At 41.4% G+C, this 27,613-nt stretch overlaps 1 protein-coding gene across 10 annotated transcripts in view; it reads left to right on the forward strand.

Moving 5' to 3' along the window:
* Positions 1-27,613, forward strand: part of AKAP7 (A-kinase anchoring protein 7) — a 141,569-nt gene that overhangs the window by 91,441 nt on the left and 22,515 nt on the right. The window contains exon 8 of one of the 10 annotated variants that reach the window (XM_037894800.2): positions 8,701-9,148. The exons of 7 other annotated variants lie outside the window; for them this stretch is intronic. In XM_037894800.2, the coding sequence (XP_037750728.1) occupies positions 8,701-8,768 (68 nt within the window). In that variant the 3' untranslated portion in view covers positions 8,769-9,148. Of the gene's footprint in view, positions 1-1,495; positions 1,570-8,700; positions 9,149-16,433; positions 18,437-27,613 lie in introns of those variants that run through there. 2 more of the 10 variants (XM_037894801.2, XM_037894802.2) reach the window with 2 other exon arrangements.

The raw sequence follows: 27,613 nt of genomic DNA on the forward strand, positions 1-27,613 counted from the left end.
GTTACCAGGACTACATATTGCAAATAATACACATTTTTTCAATAAATCGAGACAGGAAAGTAACTGTCATTTTTCATTTAGCAGCATTCTGTATCCTTTCCTTGCTCTGAAAGCATTTCAGAAATCACACTTCTTCATTTTATAATGAAGAATGAATTTTTATAATAAGAATGAAGCCTGTATAAATGTCATTGTGTCCTTGAGGGGACAGGGGAGGGGGAGAGACGAGTGGGTAGAGAGATAAGTAGAAATGTCCAGTCTATTTGACTTTGATGTCTGTTTGGTACAAAGCAAGTGCACTGAGACATAGGCTTTTCAGTTCAATTTTTTGAAGCAAAAATGTTGACTTTTAATTAGGTTTACAGTGTAATTAGAAAAGCCATTGATACTTAAATTAAATTCCAGTTTGCACTTCCCTCACACTACTAATTCGCAGATATAAAGTTCACAAACAAGTATGCTTCTAAAAGAAGCTAGATATGAGGAAGTTTTGTGGGGGAGGTGCTAGGCTATGATAACAGTGTAGTTTTTTTTTTAGAAATCCTGCTAGTCAGTTATTCAGAGTTGTCAGATTGCCTTGTTCACAGTTCTCATGCATGTCTAGAACCCTCAAATATGAATTTTTAATTTTGTCCACTTTATAGTGGATAACATGGTTTTTACAAGGAGTTGTAATGGAAAATTTTAAGGTACCAGTTTTGCTTTACTTTTCATATTTTACTTCTGGCTTCCTCCAGGTATAGGTACCATTTCTATTAATTACAGTCTGTGCTTCTTGACAACGATCTCCTACAAAAGAACTCTTTCCCCTAAAATTATTTGAAAATGTATTTCTTTTTAATTTATAGGTACCTAATGTTAATGATCTGGGCTGTCAGACAGGTTTTACACTTAGATTTATGTTACTTCAATTTACCTTTAAAATTCCTGTGACAAATAGAAAGGCCAATGGAACTGGAAAGTAGCAAAACCAGTGAAAATCTTTTTTAATGGGGATTGAAGTAGGAGGTTAATAGTCTAGAGCAGGGGTTCTCAAACTTTATTGCACTGCGACCCACTTCTGACAACAAAAATTACTACACAACCCCAGGAGGGGGGACTTAAGCCTGAGATCTCCCAAGTCCCGTCGTCCTGAGTGGGGGGAGGGGAGGGGGCAAAGCCAAAGCCCAAGGGCTTTAGCCCCAGGCGGGGGGGGGGGGGCCTGTAACCTGCCACCTGCCACACAGGGCTGAAGCCCTCAGCCCCAGTTGGTGGGGCTTGGGCTTTGGCCCCAGGCCAGAGCAAGTCTAACGCCAGGCCTGGCGGTTCCATTAAAATGGGGTCATGACCCACTTTGGGGTCCTGACCCACAGTTTGAGAACCGCTGTTCTAGAGTAAAGGCATAGCTGGGGGTCTAGAGAAAGCTTCTGATGAAATTTGGGCAGGCTAGTGCTTGTGTTCTTTGTTTTCAGCTGCAAAGGGCATGACTAAAGAAAATGTCTCTCCATGATTACAGTGGTTGAAAAGAGTCAGCTTCCATGTGTGATAGAAGGAGGAATCAACTGGAGCCACTGATTTCTGATAGACATTATGGATAAATCAAATAGGATTTCACCCTAGTCCCACTAAGTCAATGTGACATCTCATATGTGTAAGACAAACGCGATTTGGCACTATGTCTGAGACAACTGGAAAAAAAAATCCCTGTGAATAATTCTAGCACTTATCAGGCTACTGCACTTGAGCATTATACAGTGGCTGAAAGCGAGCCTGGGGCAAAGGCACTTGATATTTTATTTATTGTGTGAATCATGGTAAATTTTAACAGGCTTTTAAAGATGCAGTATTTTTCTTTTAGAAATAATATTTACAAATTTAGTGCTTTTGTGATAGTATTGTAATAAATCAGGCAATCAAAACCAAACAGAAGTTATTGGGCAGACTATATTTGTATTTCTGATATTTCTTGGATTGCATATTCTCAAAACATTGGGCTTTGCTGCAGTTAAAAATAAAAGCTAGCTGGCATTTCTGGTTCTCTCTTATTTTACATGAAGAAGAGTTCTCTCCGTTTTGGTCTCAGGAAACCTTACACAGAGTAGCCAAGGAAATAATTCTGAAACTGCCTACCCTGTTCTTTTGATAGGCTAATCTGGCCCATCTCTTAGTGGCAGTGAATCTGATAGATACACAATGAGACAGCTGTGGCGATATAATACTTCTTTGTTAAAATTAAACAATCCATTGGCCAACTTCCAGTCCTTTGGAAGTGTGTTTAACATATATTGGAAGACCCTATGTTAATGGGGGCAGGTGTAAGTGATAAATTCAAATGATTCACTATGTTGGGCTCTGTGCTACAAAGATATATTAATAATTTATTGTGCTTGCTTGTGAGAATTTCATTTCAAAATTTAAACCTGGTTTTAATTAAAAATAGAAAGAAAAGGACTTGATAACGGAAGGTAAGAAAAAGCTTTTTTCTTGCAGCAAAGAAATAATTGCTAGACCAAGCTGTTAAAATATGCTAAAATATATGTGGGTTAGACCCTGAAATAGTTTCCATTGCCACACATCATTCTTAATTAATCTGTTTTGTTACAAAGTACCAGGATAAAGTTGCTTCTGAAATATGTTTGATTTAGCTAATGTACTTACAGAAGATTTTTCACTTTAACAGCTTTGCTGCATTCTGTGCCTACAGAATATTACTCTCAAAATATCAGTTTCCACTGGTGTAACTACTGTAGTTCAGTTGCTTTCACTTACCTTTGTGCATCTCAGATAAAATAGAGGTCTACACAAAGAAGATAATGCCCGTCAAATTAAAAAGGAAAGAACCCTGAGGATCAACGGTATTGTTTTTTGCTTGGGAATCAAAACTGAGAAGTGATGACATTTTCAAACAGAGCTATTAAGTATCTGAGCCCAGCATTGTACACATTTGGACAAAACTGCCATTGGGCCCTGCATAATTAGGTATAATAAGGTAGATACTGAATAACGATAATTGCTTCTAGATGTGTAAAAGTGAGGAAGGATGATCTTGTGGTTAATACATGAGTTTGGGATTGAGGAGTTCTGGGTTCAAATCCTTGTTCTGTTACAGACTTTCTTGGACAAATCCTCTATTGCTGTGCTTCACTTGCACAATAATGCCTTACCTCACAAGGATGCTGTGAAAATAAATTCACTAATGATTATGAGGCATTCAGACTTTATCGTGATGGGGGCTATATAGAATACACATAAAAGTCTTTCCAAATCATTACTTTACTGCTTGAGGCTATATTTGCCCCATGGGTGTGTGCTGCCACTGTTATCTTTAGTATTCACCCAGAGCAGAATCTGACCCCTGGAGTATCCAGTTTTCATAACCTCTGTGAAACATTGCATTTTTTTCTGTTTATATAGTTATGGGGCAGGGGCCAGTAGTTTCCCATACAAGATGTGGTTTGGAGCTGTAAACTGTTTATTTTTATTCCATTACCGGCTTTTGTGATTCAATATGTTTCAAAAAAAGACAAGGTTTCAAGGAGCTTCAGATGACAAATGAGCGGCATCTTACTTCCCACTGTGAAAAATAGTGCATACATTTATTGACTGTTATGCTTGTAAAAATAATTAACAGTGAAAACCCATCTAGTAAACGTAATATTAGCTTAATGAATCTGGTTTCCACTCAGGCGTTCTGAATATATTTAAAATTCTTATTGAGAGAGAAATTATGATTTGTGCCTGAAAATATTAGTAATGTTATATTTTAAGATACAATTGTCCCCAAGCCCCCAAAGTATATTGCTTGGCTGTAAGACAGTGGACAAATGATTATACTGTAAATAAATTAACAGGAGCCCTCTTTACAGGCAAACATGGCAACCTTCATAGGTACCAGCTGTCACTGATTTAAAAAAACAAACCAACAAAAAACCAGCAAAGTAAATTACTTCGTGAGAAGAAAGCTATTTTTTCTCTCTCCAAAACTCACACCATTGTTCTGATTATATTTTATTAACCTATAATAGAATGGCTCCCATTGGCAGATCAGAGATGGTGTGTGCAGGAGTGGGAAATCGTAACCTCTCCATTCCCTCCCATCCCCAACCATACTCTGAAGTTTTTAATTTTTAATTTAGGAAAAATAGTTTCTAGACCTTCTGGTTGTGACTGTAGCGTTCTTACACAAACTGATGCGAGATGTCTTCCTGAGTCTGCGTACACACAAACGTGGAACTCAATGACTGTAAGTTTCAAGGCAATGAGGTGGGTGGGGAGCAAGGATGGGCTGCCCCTCTTTCTGCCATTGACTGGTTAGTGTAGAAGTGATGGCAGTAGCAGTGAGAAAGCCTCAAGCGTGCTACTCAGCTGGGCTGACGACTGGAAGAGGGAAAGGATTTGTGCAAACTGAGGATCTTTCCAGCCACATTTTAAGATGTAAGACCATTGTTTTCAAAAATGGCCATTAATTTTAGATGCTTCAATTTCTGGGTGCCCAACTTAGAACTCCTTAGGCCACATTTTCAGAAGTATAGAGGACTCACAAATCCAAATGAAGTCAATGAGAATCAACTCACATATGTCTCGGGTGGGCACTCCACAAATGAGGCACTCAGAATCATTGGTCACTTTTGAAAAGGCTTTTTGAAGAGACTGAGGGGCTGAAGGAAATGGGACATTGCCCAGCCATGCTGGAATAAAGACAAGAGGCAATGGATGTAGTTTAGTGAGGCTGCAACTTTATTCACTTAAAATATCTGGGTGAGGTAAATTTTATAGCGTGGGTTGTCATCATTTCCTACTGGATCCCTGCCCTGCCGTGGGGAAGGTGAAAATATCTACCCTGCCCTGGCCAATCTGGTAGTAAGGGAAAAATTCCTTCCCAGACCCAAAGGAAAAGGGCAACTAGCATAATACCTACAGTGGATCATAATGAAACCTGCTCTTACTGTGACTCAAATTGTTGCCAGTTGTGGCTCAAATTGTTGCCAATCCCAGTAAGAAAGGGTTTCACCAGAACTGCCTAGGGTATAAATACTCCACCCGCTCCTGCTCACCCAGAAGGGCAGTGTCCCCACGTGATCCAACAACTTCCTGTTCCTCCCTGCTCCATCCAAGTGAAGCTTCTCCTTCCTCCTTCTCTACCACCAATTGCTGGCAGAACCCTTACAGGGACAGTAAGCGCCTTGTCTCCTGCCCAGCCAGCCAAAGGACCTATTGCATACAGTTGTGATGGGCAAATATTCAAGGATTTCCTCTGTATTCTAGTCTAGAAGATCCTTAAAAAAAAAAAAAAGTGGTGCCTTTCCTGATGTCCCACAGAATGAAACATCTTGAAAACTAACCAGTGAGAGAACAGGACTTAGGAAGGAAGGGGAGACCATGAAAGAATCTTATTTATTACAAAATGGCTTTCAGAATCAATGTTTTATATGTAAGCTAAGAAAGAGTTTTGACATGGATGCTTCTGTGGATATTTGCCTTCTAAGGCAGTTTACCTTCTAAGGCTCTAATGCTGCAACTGATAGTGCACAGGCACAGACTGCAATGGACCTCTGTGTGGGTGCAGCAGTCTATCCATGTGCTGTCAACTGCAGCGCCTGAACCAAACTTTGTGAATGCGAGTGTTTTAAATGTGGGAAATGTAGTTAAAATAAAAGGTTACACAATAAGTATATAGAGTTCATTGCTTGCTAACTTTATGCTGTTTTCCTTTATTCTTCATTCTTGGCTGGTGAAGTAAACAGGTTAAATATGTATACTGGAAGAGTTTTAAATTTAGTGATGCAAAATTTTCCAGTTTTTTTTAATTAAACTGTATGAATCCATAAAAGCCACCAATGTAAACAGAAAAGCATAGCTTCACTAGAGAGCAATGAATGTTTGGTACACCGCCCCAAGGCTTTAAACTCCACTGGTTATTTGCATACCACCACCAGATTTCACATTTTGAGTGACAATTTAGCCATGGAAACAATATAGAAAATTTCTGAAACGTGCTCCAAAACTGTGCTTTCAGTTTTCATCACTTGGCAGCCAAAAATAACCTCCAGAATGTAGTAATTGCCAAAACTCAGACACTCCTTAGGTAGCTCTCTATCCAACAATAATTTTCTATTTTTTATTTTATTTCTACAAATTTTGAAACTACACACATAGGTTCCCCTCCAATGCTCTGAGCACTTATCCCAGAAATGAAAAACAGACAAAGCACAGCCCATAAATACATTCATCTCAACCTATACTTCCTCAGCAGTTTTTAAAAAAAGAGGGGAAAAGACAGGATATTTATCATGCTTGGAAGGTTACCAAAATCTGAGTTGTAGTGGACCAAGTGGTGGTAATGACTTCCAAAATTGAGGCACACCAAAAAGGGGATGGAGTTGGGGGCCGGGGTCAGACTCTGTATGCAGTGCTGTGTCTACTATGGGAAATTAGGTATACTATGCACAGGGACAAGAGATAAGCTTGTTTATACGCTAGTTCCAAATCCCAATGGAAGAATTCTAACACAGCATACTTCTTTGTAAGTGACACAATGAGGCAACAGTGACAAAAGAGTAGCCCCCGAATAGTATGGCTACTGGGAAGTGGGATAGGGTGGTGGGTCAGTGGCAGTGGTAAGAGATTTTAGTTTGCAATAAATTGTGACCCACTTCCCAAGTATTGCCTTGACCTTGGGAGTGGAAGAATAGATGGCTGGCCATGGAAAGCAGAAGATCATAATTGACGCTACCATAACTTTTGCTTTTTTTTTAACTTGTCAGATTAGTTTGTTTCAGTGGAAACTTCTCTTACGGTTATTTTTTCTTTATTAGAGAGAATATTGCTTTATTGGCTCTGAACAACACTCAGCTGTGCCCAGTGATGATTTGTGAAGTTGATGTTATGTGGTTTATACCATAGTTATATACATTGGATAGATCAAGTTTGTGTGTCCTATTTATTATGTCACATTTTGTTTTCAATTAGAAAAATTGGCATCCTTTTGTGTGGGATAAGGGGATGGAAGTAATAACGCAGAAGAACCTCTAATTTCTTTCTCCTGAGGGCCATGTTGTCCCATTTCTTAAAAGGCGTATTTGACATAAACCAAAATGAAAACAGTGCAGAAAGAAAAACATCAACATTGTCATCTAGGCAAAATGGGAGAAACCCTATTTTAATAACTTCAAAAACTGCAGAAAAAGCATCTTCTGAAGATGAAATAAACATAACCCATTACAGGCAACAGAAGATTACTAAAATAATCTTGACATGGATTCTCACTTTCTTCTTCCCTGTTTATCTACATAATAGGAAAACAACTTTGTCAAGTGGCTCTGCATATTCCCACTTGCATTTACTGTGGTGCCTTATGGTAATACCTCTTCTAGCAATGCCAGCTAGAGCACTCGGCATTCCCGGCCCCACCCCTCCCCTCAGCATCGTGATGCAGTGAGAGTGAGTCTGTAAAGGGGCAGGGAGCCCTCACCTCCTCTGTCCCTTCCAGTTGCATGCCTAGACGGATGTGAATTGCTCTGGTCTCTTTGGAATCAGAGTCTTTCTATTTAGCATTAGCATCATTTAGTTAGTTAGCGATTAGTGTTTTTTCACAGTTTCAGGTTATGGAGGAACTGAAGAAACAAAAGGTAACTGGGTTTCAATCATGCTTCCTGCTCATCTGTCTCCCTGGCATCCAACAATCTCTTGTAGTGCCTCAAGTGCCTAGGAGAAGGACATTTGCCTTCTGGGCATTCAGTCTGCTGAACCCTTACTCCCACAGTCCCCAGGAATATGGAGACTCGCTTGCAGCTTCTCCTGCTCAAGGTCTTGGGTGCCAGTCAGGTCTTGGATGCCAGGGCTAAGGGGCCAGTCTCTGTTCCTGTGGCTATCAATGTCAAGAGACTGAAGGTTTCCAAGGAGCCACAACCCCTGTCATGGTCAGACTTGGTTCCTGCAGCTCCCTCAGTAAAACCCACAAGGCTACAGATGTTTGAACTAAGGGCCATGTGGTCAGATCTGACTGCCCCAGTTCTGGAAGAAAGGGCAAGAGACAATTTGGCCACCCTCATTGGTGCTGTACCTCATGCCTAAGGCTACAGGTATGTCATAGAGGTTGTGGAAGTCACGGATTCCATGACTTTCTGCAATCTCCATGACATTGGGGCCCCACAGCAGCCCAGCCACTATGGCATCAGGGGGATCCCCCACGGCTCCCAGCCCTGCAGGGCAGCAGGAGGGATCCCCTGCAGGGCAGCAGGGGGGATCCCCCACAGCTCCCCAGCCCTGCAGAGTGATGTGGAGACCCCCTGAAGCTCCTCAGCCACCCCCACTGGCAGTGCTGGGGGGATCCCCTGGAGCTCCCCAGCCCCCCCCGCCAGTGGCACCGGGGGGGAATTCCCCCCAGCTCCCAGCCACTGGTTGGGGTGAGGGGCCGCAGCTCCCTGCCAGTGCTTGCAGTGGGGCAGAGTGCTGGACCCCCCCTCCATCTCCATTTTCTCAGCGATGTTTTTAGGAAAAGTCAGGGACAGGTCACGGCTTCCATGAATTTTTTGTTCATTTCCCGTGACCTGTCCGTGCCTTTTACTAAAAATATCCATGACAAAATCTTATCCTTACTCATGCCTCTCAGTTACCAGGACCCAATGAAACTCCTGCAGCTGCAGGATCAGGGTTGGTTCTGACTTCCACTTCTGGATCCAAGAAGACGGAATTGATTGGGTTTGGTTCTGTCCATCACAGCATCAAAGAAGAAGAGGCACAGAGACAACATGGCTGCTGTTAGCAGTGCAGTTCCTGTGCAGAACTGAGAGATCCATCTGATTCTGACAGGACTGCCACGGTTCCAAAAAGGAGATCCATTCCACCCCTGGCTTCAACAGCAAAAGGCGGTGGAGTTGGGGAGAAGGTCAGATCGGCGAATGTCCATGTCATCAGATCTGTCGTTGATTGCTGGGCCGGTTATGGCTGTATCCTCAGTTCTGGAGAGCTCTGTCATACTAACACCCACCTTACAGCTCTGCTTGATTCGTCAATTCTGAGTGGGGGAAAGTTTCCAAAAGGAGGTATGTGTCTCTGGTACCAATATCTTCTTCCTCATTCACTGTTAGGAAGAAGAGGTCAAAGGATATTGCCGGGCTAAACACTCTATTCTTCCTCCTAGGACCTGTACATGGTCCCAAGACCTGGATCTCTGTACTTCCATTCAGATCTGCTACTGTCCCTGGTATACTCTATCTCTGATCCAGACCTGGATCCTTACTAGGAAGAAGAGAGAATAAGAATGCTCGGTTCGTACCACCCTAAGGTCCTCTTCCTGCAGGCACATTCCCAAACACTGGTTGCTGGGGAGACTGGCAATCCTAGGGTATGTGGTCTTATTGAGGGCCACCCTAGGAATTTTTCAATTTACCTCTCCATCCACTTGGAGGGTATGTGTCATCTGTTAAAGATCTGACAGTCCAGAGATCCATGGATCTGGCTCCTCTGGATCTGGATCTCCACTTTAAATATTCCTGCTGTGCCTGTAGAAGAGACTTCTCACCCAGTGTTTGATATCTTTTGTGCTACTGAAAGGAGTCGAATATTCCTACCAATTTTGGATGGGTTGCTGCAACTTGCTAAATCTGTGTGGGCCATGCCCACTTCTTGTCAGCCTGTTTCTAAGAAAGCTGACAAGTAGTATCAGATACTATCTGAGAGATGCTCCTACTTCCATAACCACCCTGCCCCTAATTCGCTTGATGGTGGCTGCAGCCAGTAACAGGGTCTACTGTAGTCCAACCCAGTGGATAAAGAAGGGAAAAGGATTGATTAGTTGGGGAGAAAGGTGTTTCTCTTCATTGTCCCTCAGTATTATGGTGGCGAATTATCAGGCAGTCATGGCCCATTACCAGTTCCATTGTGGGAAAAGATGACATTTTTACAGGACTTGCTGGATGACAACTGACAAATGCCATCTTAATGGAGGGACAGAGTGTGGCCAAACGTTCACTCAGGTCCTCTTATTTTCCATCAATCAATTCCAAGAACATCAGAAGTTCCAGCAGCCTGGTTAATTAATTTCCAGGTTAGGAAAACCTGGGGAACCCCTAAAACTTCGATGGGAAGAATCGTTACTACATAGTTTAGATGTTAGAATGACCCTCTCCTATTACCTGGAAAGAATTAAAAGTTTTTGTACATCACCTAGATTGTTTGTATTTTATGCCAAGAACCACATGGAGTATATGGTCTCTTCACAGACTGTCCCTCTTGGTGGATTAAACAACATATTGCTGAATGTTACACGCTGGCAAAAGTTTCTGTACATTGCTGTGATTCAATCACATTCCACTGGAGCTGCTTTCTTCACCTGCCTGAGGCGGTTACCAGTGGATTAAATTTGCAAGTCTGTAATCTGGACTTCGGTGTTTCCCACCTGCCTTCCCCTCTCTCTCAGAGTCCTTATTGCGTTGTGTCTCTGACTTTAGGGTGGAAGGAACTGAGGTGGTGAGGGAGCTCTGCCCCTTTATAGCCTTGCCCTCAGTGAGTCCTGAGACTGGGGGGGGGAGGTGCAGAGTGTTCCAGTTGATGCTACTAGAAGGGATTTTACTGTAAAACAGCACAAGGTGGCGCAGTACCTTTAAATGTGAATATGCAGAGCCACCCTGAAGAACTCTAAGGTGCCACAAGCACTCCTTTTCTAGTTGCAGGTAAGTAACCTTCATTTATCTTTCAATGTATAAAATAAATGGGGGGGGGGGAGGGAAAGGATTTTCTTTGATCTTTTAAAGCTTATATAATAGCATCACAATGATTGAGTTTTTTTTAAAAAAAGAAGGTAAGTGAGCAAGATTCCAACACATTCTTCAGTTTATTTTTAAAATATTTGTAAATCAGACCCCAGAATTTTACTTTGCACTTCTCTAAGTTGTTTACACAAAGAAAGAGGAAACCCTCCCTAATTAAGTCCTCCAAAAATGGATATCAGTCAGGTTAATTCTCAGTAATCTATTATGAGACCTTACTAGCAATCTCCCACCTCTAATTCCTTGGTAAAATAATTGAGAATTTAGGGGGAACCAACCTATGACCACACCTTTCTTCAACTGACAGTCTCCTAGACCCCTCACAAAAAGGATTCAGACTGAGACATTGTATAGAGATGGTCTTGGTGGCACTGATGAATGACCTCCTCGTGGCTATGGACAAGAGACAAATAGTGATACCCGTGGGCCTATCATGTTTGAGTGGGAGTCTGAATTTTGAACCCTATGTTTGAGTGGGTTGGAAGTTAGACATTTTGTCCATCCTTAAACAACATTTCTTTTGTTGTTGTTAATTTGTCACTTTTTCAACAAGTTGACTCGTGTCACATCCTCTGTTGATAAAGGGCCTTGTAGTTCCCTGTGCTGCTTACAAGATGTGGGTGCACAGTTGTGCTTCAGATGTGTTTTGTGATATAGCCATACGGACTGACACTATATAACAATTTTGCACATAGTTTTCAAGTACACACTGGGAGGCTTCTGCAACTCGTGGGCTGAAGCACAAATTTATGTTGGTAATCTGAAAATTTTTAGAAGGAAAAAATAGAACTATTAGTATTGTCCTGAATGACACCTTACTGTATTTCAAATATGGCCTTTAATTAATTTGTTAAAAAGATATTTTAGTCACGGTGGGAAAAAAAATCTAAAATCTCCCCTTTGCAATTCCTAATTATTTTCTGATTTGGGGTTTTTCCTTCCCCGCCAACCCCATCCGTCTTCCTTAGCATTTTCTTTTTTTTCACAGCAGTACCCAGGAACTGAGCACTTAATTGCATTATGTAGAAAACACAAGCAAATATTAATTATTTATGAGTGAGGCTTTGACATTACAATCAAAATATCCAGTCCATCAACCCATTGAAGCCAAAGGAGGTTTTTCCATGGACTTCACTGGGTGGTGGACTGGGCTCAAAGCGAACAAAAGAAGCGTGCGGCCTTCCCAGGTTATGCAAAATATTGCTGGGGCAGTACAGTGTAGTGAATGGAAGACTTAGAAAAAGTGGCCTCTATTGGATAAAGGCAAGATTATTTCTCTAGAAGGCAGCTTTGTAATATAAATATCTGTGATGAGGGTTTACCGTACATACGTAATTTAACATGGCAAGATTCAGGTTCTCTTTTAGAAAGGGTACAGTTAAAATACTGTATACATTTGTATGGCTGAGTTGAGTGTCAGCTGAATTGTATTTTTCCTTACAGTGAACCTTTATATGAATTTTCTTAGCACACTGTAGAATAAGAAAATCAAACCTTTTAATTTGTACATTTTTGTACTGCATCTTTTCACCAAAAGAATTCAGTTTTGTAGTATTTCCAAGAGCGTTCATTTCAACGTGTTTTTGAATAATGGGGGAGGATAGAGTGAAAGAAGTCAGTCATTAATTCTTGCAGGTTTAACCACAGGGTGTATTATTCTACTACTCTAGACCAAGTGTAAGGAACACACAAACAAACAACCACAAAAAACCCACCACAACCTGTGTGTTTCATGGTTGTCAGGTGGATGATTTCCAAAGATTTCCCACATTTCTTCATTTAAAAATAATTAAGAATTCTTGGCAACAGCCTAAACATCCTAGTAGGTGTTCCATTTGATGCTAACCTTCCTTATGGGCTTGGAGACCTTAGATTGTGACAGGTTTCAGAGTGGTAGCCTTTTTAGTCTGTATCAGCAAAAACAGTGAGGAGTCCTTGTGGCACCTTAGAGACTAACAAATTTATTTGAGCATAAGCTTTCATGGGCTAGAACCCACTTGGTCTCTAAGGTGCCACAAGGACTCCTCGTTGTTTTTGATTAGATTGTGTAGATCCTGGGGGCTGAAATTCTTTTACTTCCCATAAAAAGCAGATTTCCTACCTCTTCCCCACCCTCTTATGTAACTAACACCACCAGTATCCTCAAGAAGATCAGCTAGACAGTATTCTGGAAGAGCAGAAGCTTCTTTCTACTTAGAAACTGAGTGCTTTTAATGATCTCTTAGTTTCTTTCAGCTCATGAAAAGAGAGATACTCCAAGACTCAAACTGAGATTTCTGCTTGATGGAGCCTAGCACTACTACTTTTGCACTGAACTGGCACTAGCTTTTGTTCTTAGTGTTCTTACACAGAAGGTGACAGATCAGTGACAACCAGCATCTACCTCTTCCCCAAATTCTGACACTCCAATTACAGGAAATTGATCTTGTGATACATCCACTTGGTCCTCATGAACGATCCCTATTTTTGGAAAACTCTCCCCAAGATACTTGCTAGTATGCCTCGGGGATCATTAGTATTAATCATTCTTTGATAATCACATTTAGGCTGCCATTTTAACCTTGTATGGCAAGAATTATTGTAGTTATGCAGTTAATATTATATAAATAGACTAACTGGTGAAAGCCTTGTCCGTTTGCTATGACTTCTATCATAGATTCATATATATTAAGGTCAGAAATGCCCTTTGCATTTTTTTTAAACCAAATTTCAAGAAATGTCAAAGCAAAGTAAACTAAAGTCTCAATCCAGTAGAACACTTAAGCATGTACTTAATTTTAGACAAGTGAGTATTCCCAATGTAGTCAATGGGTCTAGTCTCATGCTTAAAATTAAACATATTACGGACCCTGGACTTCAGGAAAGCAGACTTCGACTCCCTCAGGGAACAGATGGCCAGGATCCCCTGGGGGACTAACATGAAGGGGAAGGGAGTCCAGGAGAGCTGGCTGTATTTCAAGGAATCCCTGTTGAGGTTACAGGGACAAACCATCCCGATGAGTCGAAAGAATAGTAAATATGGCAGGCGACCAGCTTGGCTTAATGGTGAAATCCTAGCGGATCTTAAACATAAAAAAGAAGCTTACAAGAAGTGGAAGGTTGGACATATGACCAGGGAAGAGTATAAAAATATTGCTCGGGCATGTAGGAAAGATATCAGGAGGGCCAAATCGCACCTGGAGCTGCAGCTAGCAAGAGATGTCAAGAGTAACAAGAAGGGTTTCTTCAGGTATGTTGGCAACAAGAAGAAAGCCAAGGAAAGTGTGGGCCCCTTACTGAATGAGGGAGGCAACCTAGTGACAGAGGATGTGGAAAAAGCTAATGTACTCAATGCTTTTTTTGCCTCTGTTTTCACTAACAAGGTCAGCTCCCAGACTGCTGCACTGGGCATCACAAAATGGGGAAGAGATGGCCAGCCCTCTGTGGAGATAGAGGTGGTTAGGGACTATTTAGAAAAGCTGGACGTGCACAAGTCCATGGGGCCAGACGAGTTGCATCCGAGAGTGCTGAAGGAATTGGCGGCTGTGATTGCAGAGCCCTTGGCCATTATCTTTGAAAACTCGTGGCGAACGGGGGAAGTCCCGGATGACTGGAAAAAGGCTAATGTAGTGCCAATCTTTAAAAAAGGGAAGAAGGAGGATCCTGGGAACTACAGGCCAGTCAGCCTCACCTCAGTCCCTGGAAAAATCATGGAGCAGGTCCTCAAAGAATCAATCCTGAAGCACTTACATGAGAGGAAAGTGATCAGGAACAGTCAGCATGGATTCACCAAGGGAAGGTCATGCCTGACTAATCTAATCGCCTTTTATGATGAGATTACTGGTTCTGTGGATGAAGGGAAAGCAGTGGATGTATTGTTTCTTGACTTTAGCAAAGCTTTTGACACGGTCTCCCACAGTATTCTTGTCAGCAAGTTAAGGAGGTATGGGCTGGATGAATGCACTATAAGGTGGGTAGAAAGCTGGCTAGATTGTCGGGCTCAACGGGTAGTGATCAATGGCTCCATGTCTAGTTGGCAGCCGGTGTCAAGTGGAGTGCCCCAGGGGTCGGTCCTGGGGCCGGTTTTGTTCAATATCTTCATAAATGATCTGGAGGATGGTGTGGATTGCACTCTCAGCAAATTTGCGGATGATACTAAACTGGGAGGAGTGGTAGATACGCTGGAGGGGAGGGATAGGATACAGAAGGACCTAGACAAATTGGAGGATTGGGCCAAAAGAAATCTGATGAGGTTCAATAAGGATAAGTGCAGGGTCCTGCACTTAGGATGGAAGAATCCAATGCACCGCTACAGACTAGGGACCGAATGGCTAGGCAGCAGTTCTGCGGAAAAGGACCTAGGGGTGACAGTGGACGAGAAGCTGGATATGAGTCAGCAGTGTGCCCTTGTTGCCAAGAAGGCCAATGGCATTTTGGGATGTATAAGTAGGGGCATAGCGAGCAGATCGAGGGACGTGATCGTTCCCCTCTATTCGACACTGGTGAGGCCTCATCTGGAGTACTGTGTCCAGTTTTGGGCCCCACACTACAAGAAGGATGTGGATAAATTGGAGAGAGTCCAGCGAAGGGCAACAAAAATGATTAGGGGTCTAGAGCACATGACTTATGAGGAGAGGCTGAGGGAGCTGGGATTGTTTAGTCTGCAGAAGAGAAGAATGAGGGGGGATTTGATAGCTGCTTTCAACTACCTGAAAGGGGGTTCCAAAGAGGATGGCTCTAGACTGTTCTCAATGGTAGCAGATGACAGAACGAGGAGTAATGGTCTCAAGCTGCAATGGGGGAGGTTTAGATTGGATATTAGGAAAAACTTTTTCACTAAGAGGGTGGTGAAACACTGGAATGCGTTACCTAGGGAGGTGGTAGAATCTCCTTCCTTAGAGGTTTTTAAGGTCAGGCTTGACAAAGCCCTGGCTGGGATGATTTAACTGGGAATTGGTCCTGCTTCTAGCAGGGGGTTGGACTAGATGACCTTCTGGGGTCCCTTCCAACCCTGATATTCTATGATTCTATGATTCTATATATTTGATTGCTTTGCTGGCTCAGGGCCTAAAACATCATTGGATATTAACAAATTATCATTGACTGTGGCCGCTCAAAGTTTATTTAAGTGGCTATTGGGACCTGATATATACAAGCTGTCAAGAATGTTCAGAAAGGGAAGGGTAAACAAAACTGGGGTTACATAGCTTGTCCTAACAGGACACTTGGCTGTATGGTATTGCTTTGTTTAACCAGACTTCTTTCCTGCTTAATATGCAGCTACATGCAGCTGGCTTCCTGAAGAATTGAGACACTGGGCCCAATTTTGTATTCGGTTATACACTTACATAGATGCATCCCATCAATTGTATCCATGTACCAGAGTATATTTGACCCACTGTTTTTCAATCAGTTGCAGAACACAACTGAAAAATATATTTCCATTGTCTGTGTTATTTCAACATTACTGTTTTCTTAGTCAGTTTTCTTGATTAGGAATATTTGTTTTCCTTTGTGCATAAAATATTGCATGTGGTCTTTTTGGGCCCTGTATAGGATGAATGAGACTGGTATACTTAACTTTAGTGTCTCTCTTGCTTTGATGACTGGTTTCATTTTTGCCCTGTAATTGTGAATTAGTATTCATGTTTAATTCACTCCTGCTGTAGACTATGGATCATGTGCTTTTCCTTTTCTTCTGATTAGGCTGACAGCATCTGCTTAAAGACGACATTTTAAACTCCCAAACTGAGATGAATTTCTATTAACAACTTGATACCTGCTATGAGTATTTTAAAAACTCATGGATCTCTCTGCTTTCTTTTGTTGTTGGTACTGGAAGAAAGGAATTAATATAGGAACAGGTGACTATTAACTTATTGGCAGAGTAATAAACATGCAAAATGATAAAAATAGTTAAACTGAAAAGCTGACTAATACTTCTTGGTCTTGGAATTGTACTCAACTCAAAGACAATTCACTTTTCATCTGGAATGGTGCATACCAGACATAATATTTGCTTTACCCACATTATACTTGTTCTGCACAAATAAGTTAACTCTATCTATAGGGAATACAAAATATTCATATGAATCCCTAGTTTGGGCTACATGGCTTTGCTGCAGATTTTTCATTTATATTAGGCTTTAGTTTTATGGCATTTATTTCTTAAAATAGGGAAAACAAACTTAATTTCATGAATCAAATCATAGCCTGGTATGGATCCCTAAAAATAATCTGTGCTGAGAATTTCTATCACTGATCAAATTGCTGTTATCTAGAAAGTGCTTCTTTGTTACACTTACAAAATGCCATATGGCAATAGCTGAGTTTTCTTTTCAAAACCAATCATTTAAAAATGTCAGTTAATTCTTATAAGTTACTTAACTGGTATGGTAAGAAAAACAACTGTACACTAAATCCATCCCACGTGTTACTGCCTTCCTTAGTTAGGCACATGTCCCACTGGTTTCATGCTCTCTCTTATATGCAGTAGGAGCTGGATATCTCTTATTTGACAGGAGTTAGACCTCAGGCAGTGTGCAAAATCAGGTCCTACACTGGGAAGAGTTTGCCTGCTGGCATCAGAGTAGAACCTTTTTCTGACTGAAGAAAATGTTACGATTCAGAAACAGACTGACTGCAGTCAAAATGGTACTAGAGATTAGATAACCCACACCCCTTTCCCATCACACTTCAGGGATCTTTAAGAATTGGTAGCATTGTTACGTGTTTCAATAATTAAGGTCATTCTTATTTTAATTCCACAATATTTATGAATGCTGGGATATTTCAAATGATGGAACCAAGAGGGGCTGTGTTTAAAAGGGTGTTTTCTCATCAGAAAAAAAAATAGACAAACCAAAGAATAATAAATCACCTACGTAGTCTCCACTCACTCTTTTTTGTAAATATTAGCATGCATTAAAGTCTAAAATGGACTTACTGTTTTAAAATCTATATACCATTTAATGTATACCATATGCAAAATGTATGTTAAATCTCACCTTTTTGGCTATAGCAGAGAGCCCGATCCTGATTCCATTGAAGTCAGTGTCAGATTCCTACTGAATTACGTGCAGTGAATAATATCAGATGCTGCCTTTTTCTAGGGACTCTTTCTCTGCCCTAAGGTTGAGAACTATGATTAATAGGTCTTTTTCCATCTCTAAACTCCTGATACCCTCATTTCTGTTTCTAGGGGGAGAAAACACCAAGTCAGTTATTTCTAAATTGACTATTTTCCTACCTTTTCTCAGCACAATATTTGGGGAGTGAAGGCAAAGGAGAGGGTACAGCTATGCTTGGTTAATTTTCTTTTTTCTTTGAAGTAGCCACAATACCTATATTTTAAATAGCAACAATTCCTTTTTCACTTCTCTGAAGACAGATGCAAGAAAAGGATGACATGTCTGCAGCATTTGTTTATGATAAGTTGCATCCTAGTTATACGAGCATATGGCAAAAGTAACTTCTCTCCCCCACCCTTCACTGTCAGTCCTAAAGCAATTACATGAGGCAGCAGGATAAGGAGGTGGAGCCTTTTCGTTCACCATAGCTTCCAGCTCCCTTCCCTTTTCCCTCCCTCTCTTTTCTCCTCCCCGTCTCTCTCTCTGAGCAGAATAAGCAGTTTCTTTACAGACTGTAGACTGACCTACAGTTTCTGTTTGGGGTGCACACACAGAGGACGAAGAAGAAAATAAAGCAGTAGGTGCCATGGGCCAGCTCTGCTGCTTTCCTTTCTCAAGAAAAGAGGAAAAAATCAGTAAGTGTGACTGTTTTATGCAGTACTGTATGCTTGTGACTGTTGTGTGCTGCTATTTTAGATTGAGTGTACAGCTAGGGTAAGCAGACAGAATTCTCATTTTTTTAATTAAGGAACCACTCGCAGAGCCTGGGTAGGGGTAGATGGAGGCTAATTGATAAATATGTATTTATACTAAGTTGATTAGATTTTTTTTGGTAACAAGTAAAAACCAAAAAAAACCCTTGTCTGATTTTCTCTCTCATCATTCTGGCAGCTCATTTCTATTAGAAGATCAACTCAAGGTGAATATCATAAACAGTGCTTTAAAACAACATTTTAAAAACTTATCAGATGTACAGTATGGGGAGCATTTTGATATTGAAAGCTAACACATTTAAGGTAACCCTCATTAGCAATATGTACCAGGAAAGATTTTGTCGATAAAGTGGTAGAAAGAGGATATAAGGAAACACCGGTTCTTTTGTCCTGTATGATGTCATTCAGATATGGAATTTTAAGATGACCAAGTAATGGAATAGTTGCACTGCATCTCTGCAAGCAGAATCTTCCTCAGTGTGTTCAGAATGACAGTCAGGGATATTTTCATTTCTGTTTTGTAGCCTGGTAACTATAAGTTGAATCAGAAATAAGTGTATTTGATTTTCTCATCCTCCTGTGCACTGAATCAAATTAGCTAATTTGTCTGGAATGCTGGGGTTTTAAAATTTGTGATGGATATGATGCTTTCCTTAAGCTTGGTTACACAATGAAATATTTACTTTTGACTTGCTACTTAGTGAAACATTTCCCTTCTGTCAGAAAATCCAAATTTCTGTCACTTTGTTTCTGAATTCCGTTTTAGCTAGGTCCACATAATTCATGAACTCTGGACCAGGGAATCCAATTTTCTGCATCTGGTTTATATTTCCTGCTCCTTGTTCCTCAGGAAGCTGTCCAGGCACGGATAAAAACTAAAGCCTCCGTCAGTTAGAAAACAAAACTCTACACCAATAATGCAATAGACTTAGATGTCATTCAAACTGGCTACTCAAGAATGTGAGGTGTCTGCTTTGAAATATTTTGTATTTTATATAGAAGGGAAAGGATGATATTATACATTCTGTGTAAAAAAAAAAACAAACAGCACGGCAGACTTTAAATCTGTTTCAAAACTTTTTTTGTATCCTCTACACTATTCCTTCATCTGAAAAAGCTATAAGCTAACAAGTTCCAATGTCCAGTAACCAGCTCATCTCTAACTTACAAAAGAGGTAGAGCCAGGCAGAAGTTAGAAGTTCTTAACTAAGACAGAAAAAAGCAATGGATTCTTCCAAGCCGCCCCCCTTCCCCCCCCCTCTACCACACTCCCTTCCCTTCCCTCTTCTGGCTTTTTCCTCCAGGCACCACGCTTATTATATAGTGCTGTGAATAATGATGGAAACAGCATTTAGCAAAATACAGCCTCAAACAGCTTGCAGTTTAACAGACATATACAAGGTGACAGTTCAGGAAATAAGCTTATGCTCAAATAAATTTGTTAGTCTCTAAGGTGCCACAAATACTCCTTTTCTTTTTGAAGAGAAGAGAGTATGTGGTAACAGAGGAACAAAGTAGCAGAGGGAGCACAGAAGTGAGGGCTTGTTGAAATGGCAAGTTAGCACATGGCACCCTGCTATCTTGCCATAGAGACAAGCCCTGGGAGTGGGAGGAGGAGACAAGGGGAGCAGTTAGATAGGATGAGGAGAAGAGTAAGGAATGAGAGGGTAGTTTTGGAGGTGATGAGAAGCAGCAGAAGGTGATGATAGTCAGAGTTTTACAGATCTTTGAAGGTCAAGGTGAGGGACTGAAACATTTTAGAAAGAGAAAAGGAGGACTTGTGGCACCTTAGAGACTAACCAATTTATTTGAGCATGAGCTTTCGTGAGCTACAGCTCACTTCATCGGATGCATACTGTGGAAATTGCAGAAGACATTATATACACAGACACCATGAAACAATACCTCCTCCCACCCCACTCTCCTGCTGGTAATAGCTTATCTAAAGTGATCATCAAGTTGGGCCATTTCCAGCACAAATCCAGGTTTTCTCACCCTCCGCCCCCCCCACAGACAAACTCACTCTCTTGCTGGTAATAGCCCGTCCAAAGTGACTACTGTCTTCACAATGTGTATGATAATCAAGGTGGGCCATTTCCTGCAGAAATCCAGGTTCTCTCACCCCCTCACCCCCCTCCAAAAACCACACACACAAACTCACTCTCCTGCTGGTAATAGCCTATCCAAAGTGACCACTCTCCTTACAACCTGCATGAAAATCAAAGTGGGCCATTTCCAGCACAAATCCAGGTTTTCTCACTCCCCCACCCCCATACACACACAAACTCACTCTCCTGCTGGTAATAGCTCATCCGAAGTGACCACTCCCCCTACAATGTGCATGATAATCAAGGTGGGCCATTTCCAGCACAAATCCAGGTTTTCTCACCCCTCCCCCCCCCCCCCCACAAACTCACTCTCCTGCTGGCAATAGCTCATCCAAACTGACCACTCTCCCCACACTGTGCATGACAATCAAGGTGGGCCACTTCCAGCATAAATCCAAGTTTAACCAGAACGTCTGGGGGGAGGGGGGGGAGGAAAAAACAAGGGGAAATAGGCTACCTTGCATAATGACTTAGCCACTCCCAGTCTCTATTTAAGCCTAAATTAATAGTATCCAATTTGCAAATGAATTCCAATTCAGCAGTTTCTCGCTGGACTCTGGATTTGAAGTTTTTTTGTTGTAAGATAGCGACCTTCATGTCTCTGATTGCGTGACCAGAGAGATTGAAGTGTTCTCCGACTGGTTTATGAATGTTATAATTCTTGACATCTGATTTGTGTCCATTTATTCTTTTACGTAGAGACTGTCCAGTTTGACCAATGTACATGGCAGAGGGGCATTGCTGGCACATGATCGCATATATCACATTGGTGGATGTGCAGGATCTGTGCCATCATGTGCCAGCAATGCCCCTCTGCCATGTACATTGGTCAAACTGGACAGTCAGTTTGGATGAGCTATTGCCAGCAGGAGAGTGAGTTTGTGTGTGTATGGGGGTGGGGAGTGAGAAAACCTGGATTTGTGCTGGAAATGGCCCACTTTGATTTTCATGCAGGTTGTAAGGAGAGTGGTCACTTTGGATAGGCTATTACCAGCAGGAGAGTGAGTTTGTGTGTGTGGTTTTTGGAGGGGGGTGAGGGGGTGAGAGAACCTGGATTTCTGCAGGAAATGGCCCACCTTGATTATCATGCACATTGTAGGGGGAGTGGTCACTTCGGATGAGCTATTACCAGCAGGAGAGTGAGTTTGTGTGTGTATGGGGGTGGGGAGTGAGAAAACCTGGATTTGTGCTGGAAATGGCCCACTTTGATTTTCATGCAGGTTGTAAGGAGAGTGGTCACTTTGGATAGGCTATTACCAGCAGGAGAGTGAGTTTGTGTGTGTGGTTTTTGGAGGGGGGTGAGGGGGTGAGAGAACCTGGATTTCTGCAGGAAATGGCCCACCTTGATTATCATACACATTGTGAAGACAGTAGTCACTTTGGATGGGCTATTACCAGCAAGAGAGTGAGTTTGTCTGTGGGGGGGGCGGAGGGTGAGAAAACCTGGATTTGTGCTGGAAATGGCCCAACTTGATGATCACTTTAGATAAGCTATTACCAGCAGGAGAGTGGGGTGGGAGGAGGTATTGTTTCATGGTGTCTGTGTATATAGTGTCTTCTGCGATTTCCACAGTATGCATCCGATGAAGTGAGCTGTAGCTCACGAAAGCTCATGCTCAAATAAATTGGTTAGTCTCTAAGGTGCCACAAGTCCTCCTTTTCTTTTTGCGAATACAGACTAACACGGCTGTTACTCTGAAACCTGTCATTTAGAAAGAGAGGGGAAGTCAGTAAAAGCATTTGTTGAAGGTGGAAGATTTGGTTGGAGCTGAGGAGAGGACTCCATCTATGAGCTTTTACCTTAGGCCACTGCGCTCTTTGTCAAAGAGAGAAAGAAAAAGAAAGGACCTTCTTATGCTTCCTGCTATCTGCTAGCACTGATTCACATGTCCATTACTTCACTGAGTCTGCTCTACTGCACACAGTTCTTTCTCCCACTGATTGACCAGAAGTGCTGTATATGGTAGTGTATTCAGCATAGTTACTCCACAATCAAACAGGAGGTTTAAAGCTCAGCAGGGAAGTGGCATAAGGAAAATAGCTTTCACATCCATTTTCATGCTTCTGGTGTTCCATCATGGTGGTGGCCTTTTCAGAGAACTGTGTAGGGGAGATTAAACAGGGCTTTGTATTGCCAGTAAACTACCCTGTACAGCAAACACTGAGGTGGACATCATACCTGTGTAAGGGTTCTATATAGAAACACAGGACACTTTAGATAGAGACAGGGATTTGGGGTAAATACTGAATTACAACTCCACACCAAACTGAGAATGAAAAAACCCAAAAAAAACAAACAAAATAATTACCACTTGGTTATAAGATTCCTTCAACTGAAGTTCCTTAACTTGAATACTGTGAATAAATGTGCCTCACTAAAAGGAGAGTAGGTAGCTCGCTGAAATATTTTTCACTCTAAAGATTTTGGTTTAAATGTAATGTGGGCCAGTTCTGAATGACTTTGTCATTAACCAATGGCCTAATCCACATGATAAAGCCACTGCAAAATTTAGCACTCCTGGAAATCAGTGCCCAGGAGAGTCCACAGATTGAAACAGCTGTGGGTGTTGGCTGGTCAAAGACAAGACACATTCCTAAGGACTTGTGGGGAAGTTTGCACAACCACCTGCTTACTTGTTCTATCCAGCCGCAGCTCTCGCCTGCATGAGTGCTAATGTTTCTCTCTCCAAACCCTTGGCAAAAAAGATGTAATCCCAGGTTTGATACACATTGGGACAAATTCTGTACTCAGTTACATCCCATCACGTTGTGGTGAGTGCTGTGGCACTGCTATAATAGAGCTTAATTTGGCTCACTGTGTGGGTTCTGAGTGAACAAATTTCCTTGCCATACTTAAGGGCAAATCTTCTCCCCAGAACCTACCTTGTGCAACTGAGCTCAGTGCTTAGGAACTCTGCTGAGAGAAGCAGGGGGGAAAATTTGTCTGCTTCTCCACTCTTTGCCACAGGCCATAGAACAGAGCCACACAGTAAAGGCTATTATAGTCTAAGGCTGCAGTAAACTCCATGGCTGTAGTGATCCAGCTCTGCAGGGAAAGGACCAGAGAAGCTTTGTAGTGGCAGATCATTCTGGCCCATGCCCCTCCTCCAGCTTCATGCAGGGAGCCCATGTGAAGCTGGGGTCTGTACAGGGGTACACAAACTGTATGTGGCCTCCCAAAATCCGGCCCTTATTTGTGTAGCAGACCCAGTCTGATTCTATTACCAGAGAGCCTTCCACAACCACAGAGCAGGAAGCAGTGTTTCTCCCTTACTAGATATATGTTGTAAGATCATATGGTACCCTGTTCTAGGCTTGCATTGGAGATGCCTAGAGCTCTGCTGAGGTTGAAAGAAAAGTTGTTTTGATGAGTGAGAATAATCATTTTACAGATTAAATAAATTGTAAATTATTATGAAATTTTTTTCTAAATACATGTAATGGGATGGAAAGCGCTGGAAAATTTAAAAAGAAAAACAGTGAGTCAAATTCTTGATTACATCTGTTACAGCCCGCTGAAGTCAGTGGGAATACAACAGGTGCAAAATTTGGCCTAGGAAATTTAAAGAGAGACTTATGAAAGAGGTAATATATATATCCCAAAAAAGCCTACACAAAGCACCCTACTACAGATGCAGCCTTTAACGTGTATTCTGAACAGAATACTTTAGCTTTATAAAGCAGTACTATAGCTAAGTTATTGGACACTGTTTATGTTCTCAGTTGGATAAAGAAGGCTTTTACAATTAGGCTTCTCTTAGCACTAATGGGATTGCTTTCATAACACCCCCCATCTCAAGTTAAGAGGTTCCCTATGATATTTTTCATAGGAGCTAGACATTGTTTTGATTTGCTCCTGTCAGCGCTGAACATGCTGTCCTATTACCTTGTCCCATTATCTGTTCCAGCATTAGAATCAATCGCTGTGCACATCTGGGGCCAAAAGAATCGTTGCGGTAAACCAGTGCAACTTACTGTATCTAATGGACTTGTGTCCATTTATGCTAGGCATGAATTTGGCCTGGAGTGTTTTTTTGTGTGCGCGCTACATTTTTATGTATTTATTTATATTTTAGCCAAAGCATCTCAGTGCTAGAGCTGCATACACTTATCTAAACACTTTCTCAGGGGCTTATTGTCTGGACTGAGGGAGCCAATAGACCTCTTATCACCACCCTGAATTCCATATTAATTTGGCAAAGATGTAATTGTATGAAATGTGCTGCATTTATAAGAACGAATCTTACTAGATCCATGTCCTTTTTTACAGTTTATTCTGCCCCATAGATATCTGTTGGCCCTACTGCCACCCGACTCCAACTGTAAAACCAAGGGTGTGGGTGTCTGTTGGGAAAGCACAGGATTGTAAATGGTGAATACATAAAAAGAATTACTGGGTCAGACAGCTGCTGGTTTAAAACACTACAGGTCAAATCAAAGTAGAGTATGAAAGTTGCTTGAATGATGAAAAAGGTGTAATTTCAGAGAGTGGCAGTGAACAGCAATTTGAGATACTGTAAGCATATTTTGATTTAACTGGATGAAACACTTAATATGTTGCTCACTAGTTTTTTAAAAAACAACAACTATTACTTATGAGGAAGTTAGTGCTCATTGGATTTGATAAATGCAAATACTTGTGAAAGTAAGCGAACGAACATAGTGACTGCAGGTAGGTATAATGTGGACAAGAGCCATACGAGCTTTCACATACAGTCATGCCAATTAATCTCAATCCTGACCAATTACATGTCTGCTCTTTCAGGCCTGGGCAAAAATTGCCCAATTGTACCAAACTATGCGCTGACTTTGAGGAGTGAATAAATGTCTGTTGGAGATGAGACTTGGAATCATTTGGGCCTTGAACCAGTTTTGAATCAAGGATCAAAATCCCCAAAGCTGCATGTAAAACAGGTGTAAATTAAGATGTTGAAATCATAATACACCCATCCCATGACACATTCAGCAGCTTCTTACTTCTCTGGCCTCCTCCCACAGTCGGGGATGATGTGAGGCTGAATTCATAGATGCTTGTAAAGTGCTCTTGGATCAGTAGAAGGAAAGAACTATAGAAATTGAAATTATTTCTTCAAGGCCAAAACAAAATCCTCTTCCATGAATTTTCAGCAGCAGATCCAAGGTCCTTCTTTTTACTCCACAGCTCTACTTTGGCCTACATCTAATTTCCCAAATTTGCTCCTACATCCATTCTCAGGACTCACCATTGGCTATCAAAAGTGACACGGGGATAATGGACCTGGATGATAGAAAGAACGATTGTTGTTGACAATGAAAGATTTGTAGGGAGAGGGGAAGAGTTGAGAAGATTTGGGAGGGAAGATGAGCTCTGTTGGGGCCATGTTAAGCTTGAGTTGATGGTGAGTCATCAAGAAGGAGAAGTTGAAGAGACAGTGTGGGAGGGCTGCATGGAGACAAATCTGTGGTGATGCATAGATTTGACTTATAAGTGTAGTGAAGGTATATGAAGCCATTAAAACAGATGAGTTCTCACAGAGAAGAGGTGAACAGAAGGTGTCTCAGGATAGTCCCTGAGAGAGACAGAGTTGCCAGCTCTCACAGTTTTATTTAGAGCCTTGCAATATTTGATTTGGAATTTGAAGCCCAACTTCTGGACAGAGGTGATTACATGAGACTCTCAGCTTTGTTTCTTTTAAAAAGTAATTTTCTAGCACTCGTGATTGTGGAGAAAAACTCAAAAATATGACCCAAATGCTGACTTAAAGAGACAAATACCAGAAGGCAAATAAAAAAGAATCCAACATATATTATGTGTTTGGGGGTGGCAATGCTGCAGTGGGAAAGAGGAAGAGCAGGAGTAACTGTCAAAAAGAGATACTGAAGGAATGGGCAAAGAGACAGAACCACCACTAGGAGAGGGTAAAGCCCCAGTTGGATAAGATGCAGAAATGAGTGATTTACAATGTTGAAAATAAATGAGAATTCTGTCTGCGAAGATGAAGCAGAAGCCCTGAGATTTGCCTAGGGTAAAATTGCTGGTGACTGATTTTTTTTAAAATGAAGAGTGCAGAAGTCAGAATTATTCATACATCTTGTGTAACATTAGAATTTCCTTTAACTAGATTTTCTATTTGTAACAAAATAGTTTTGTGAATAAGGACTTTGAATCAAGTTATTGGTTTTGGTTCAGACAGTTCTGTAACACTTATAAAAATTGGGCTACATGATGCTATTGCATGAATATCAGTTTTAAAGGCAAATAGGGTAGCAATGCAAAATGAGATCAGTTATACAACGGTTTACGCTAAGTTCCAGCAGATTCATAGGATTGCAAATATTAGGCACCTCTCCACATTACTGGCAGGATGTTTTAGCTGTAAAACTAACTACAACCTATGGCAATACTTGGTGAGTTGAGACATATCTGATTTCTTTGCAGTCAGGTTGTTTTATTGATGGCAAAACCAGCAGTGTTTATATTATATATGTATTTAAGGGCACTCCCAACTATTTATTCCTAAATGGACAAAGGAAGACTGGAAGTTCATTGGTGTATAATCAAAAAAGCAGATTTAAAAAGGGCAGCTGTAGATTAGTGAAAATTATACTCTCACTAGCAAGTCAAAACTGTATATACCATTTGCTTTGGTGGTTGGGGTTTGCATTATACATCTAACAAAACCTCCGCTCTAGATTCACAATTATAGCTATCCTTGTGAGAACGCTCCTTACAACAATTTAACAAGAATTGGCATTGCTATGTAGCACCTTTCCCCAGGGAAATCACAGAGTTTAATGATTATTCAATCTCAAACATTAGTAAAAGTGCTGAGCAGCCTCACCACCTGATGAGCCACATTCACACATGATTTACAGTGACTTGCACCAGCTAAAACCTTGCAGAGGGCTCCTAAGATAGGAGTGGGAAAGTTTATGATGGCAAGTGGCCACAGCCT

This window comes from Chelonia mydas, chromosome 3, assembly GCF_015237465.2.
Source record: "Chelonia mydas isolate rCheMyd1 chromosome 3, rCheMyd1.pri.v2, whole genome shotgun sequence".
Classification (NCBI taxonomy): Eukaryota; Metazoa; Chordata; order Testudines; family Cheloniidae; genus Chelonia; species Chelonia mydas.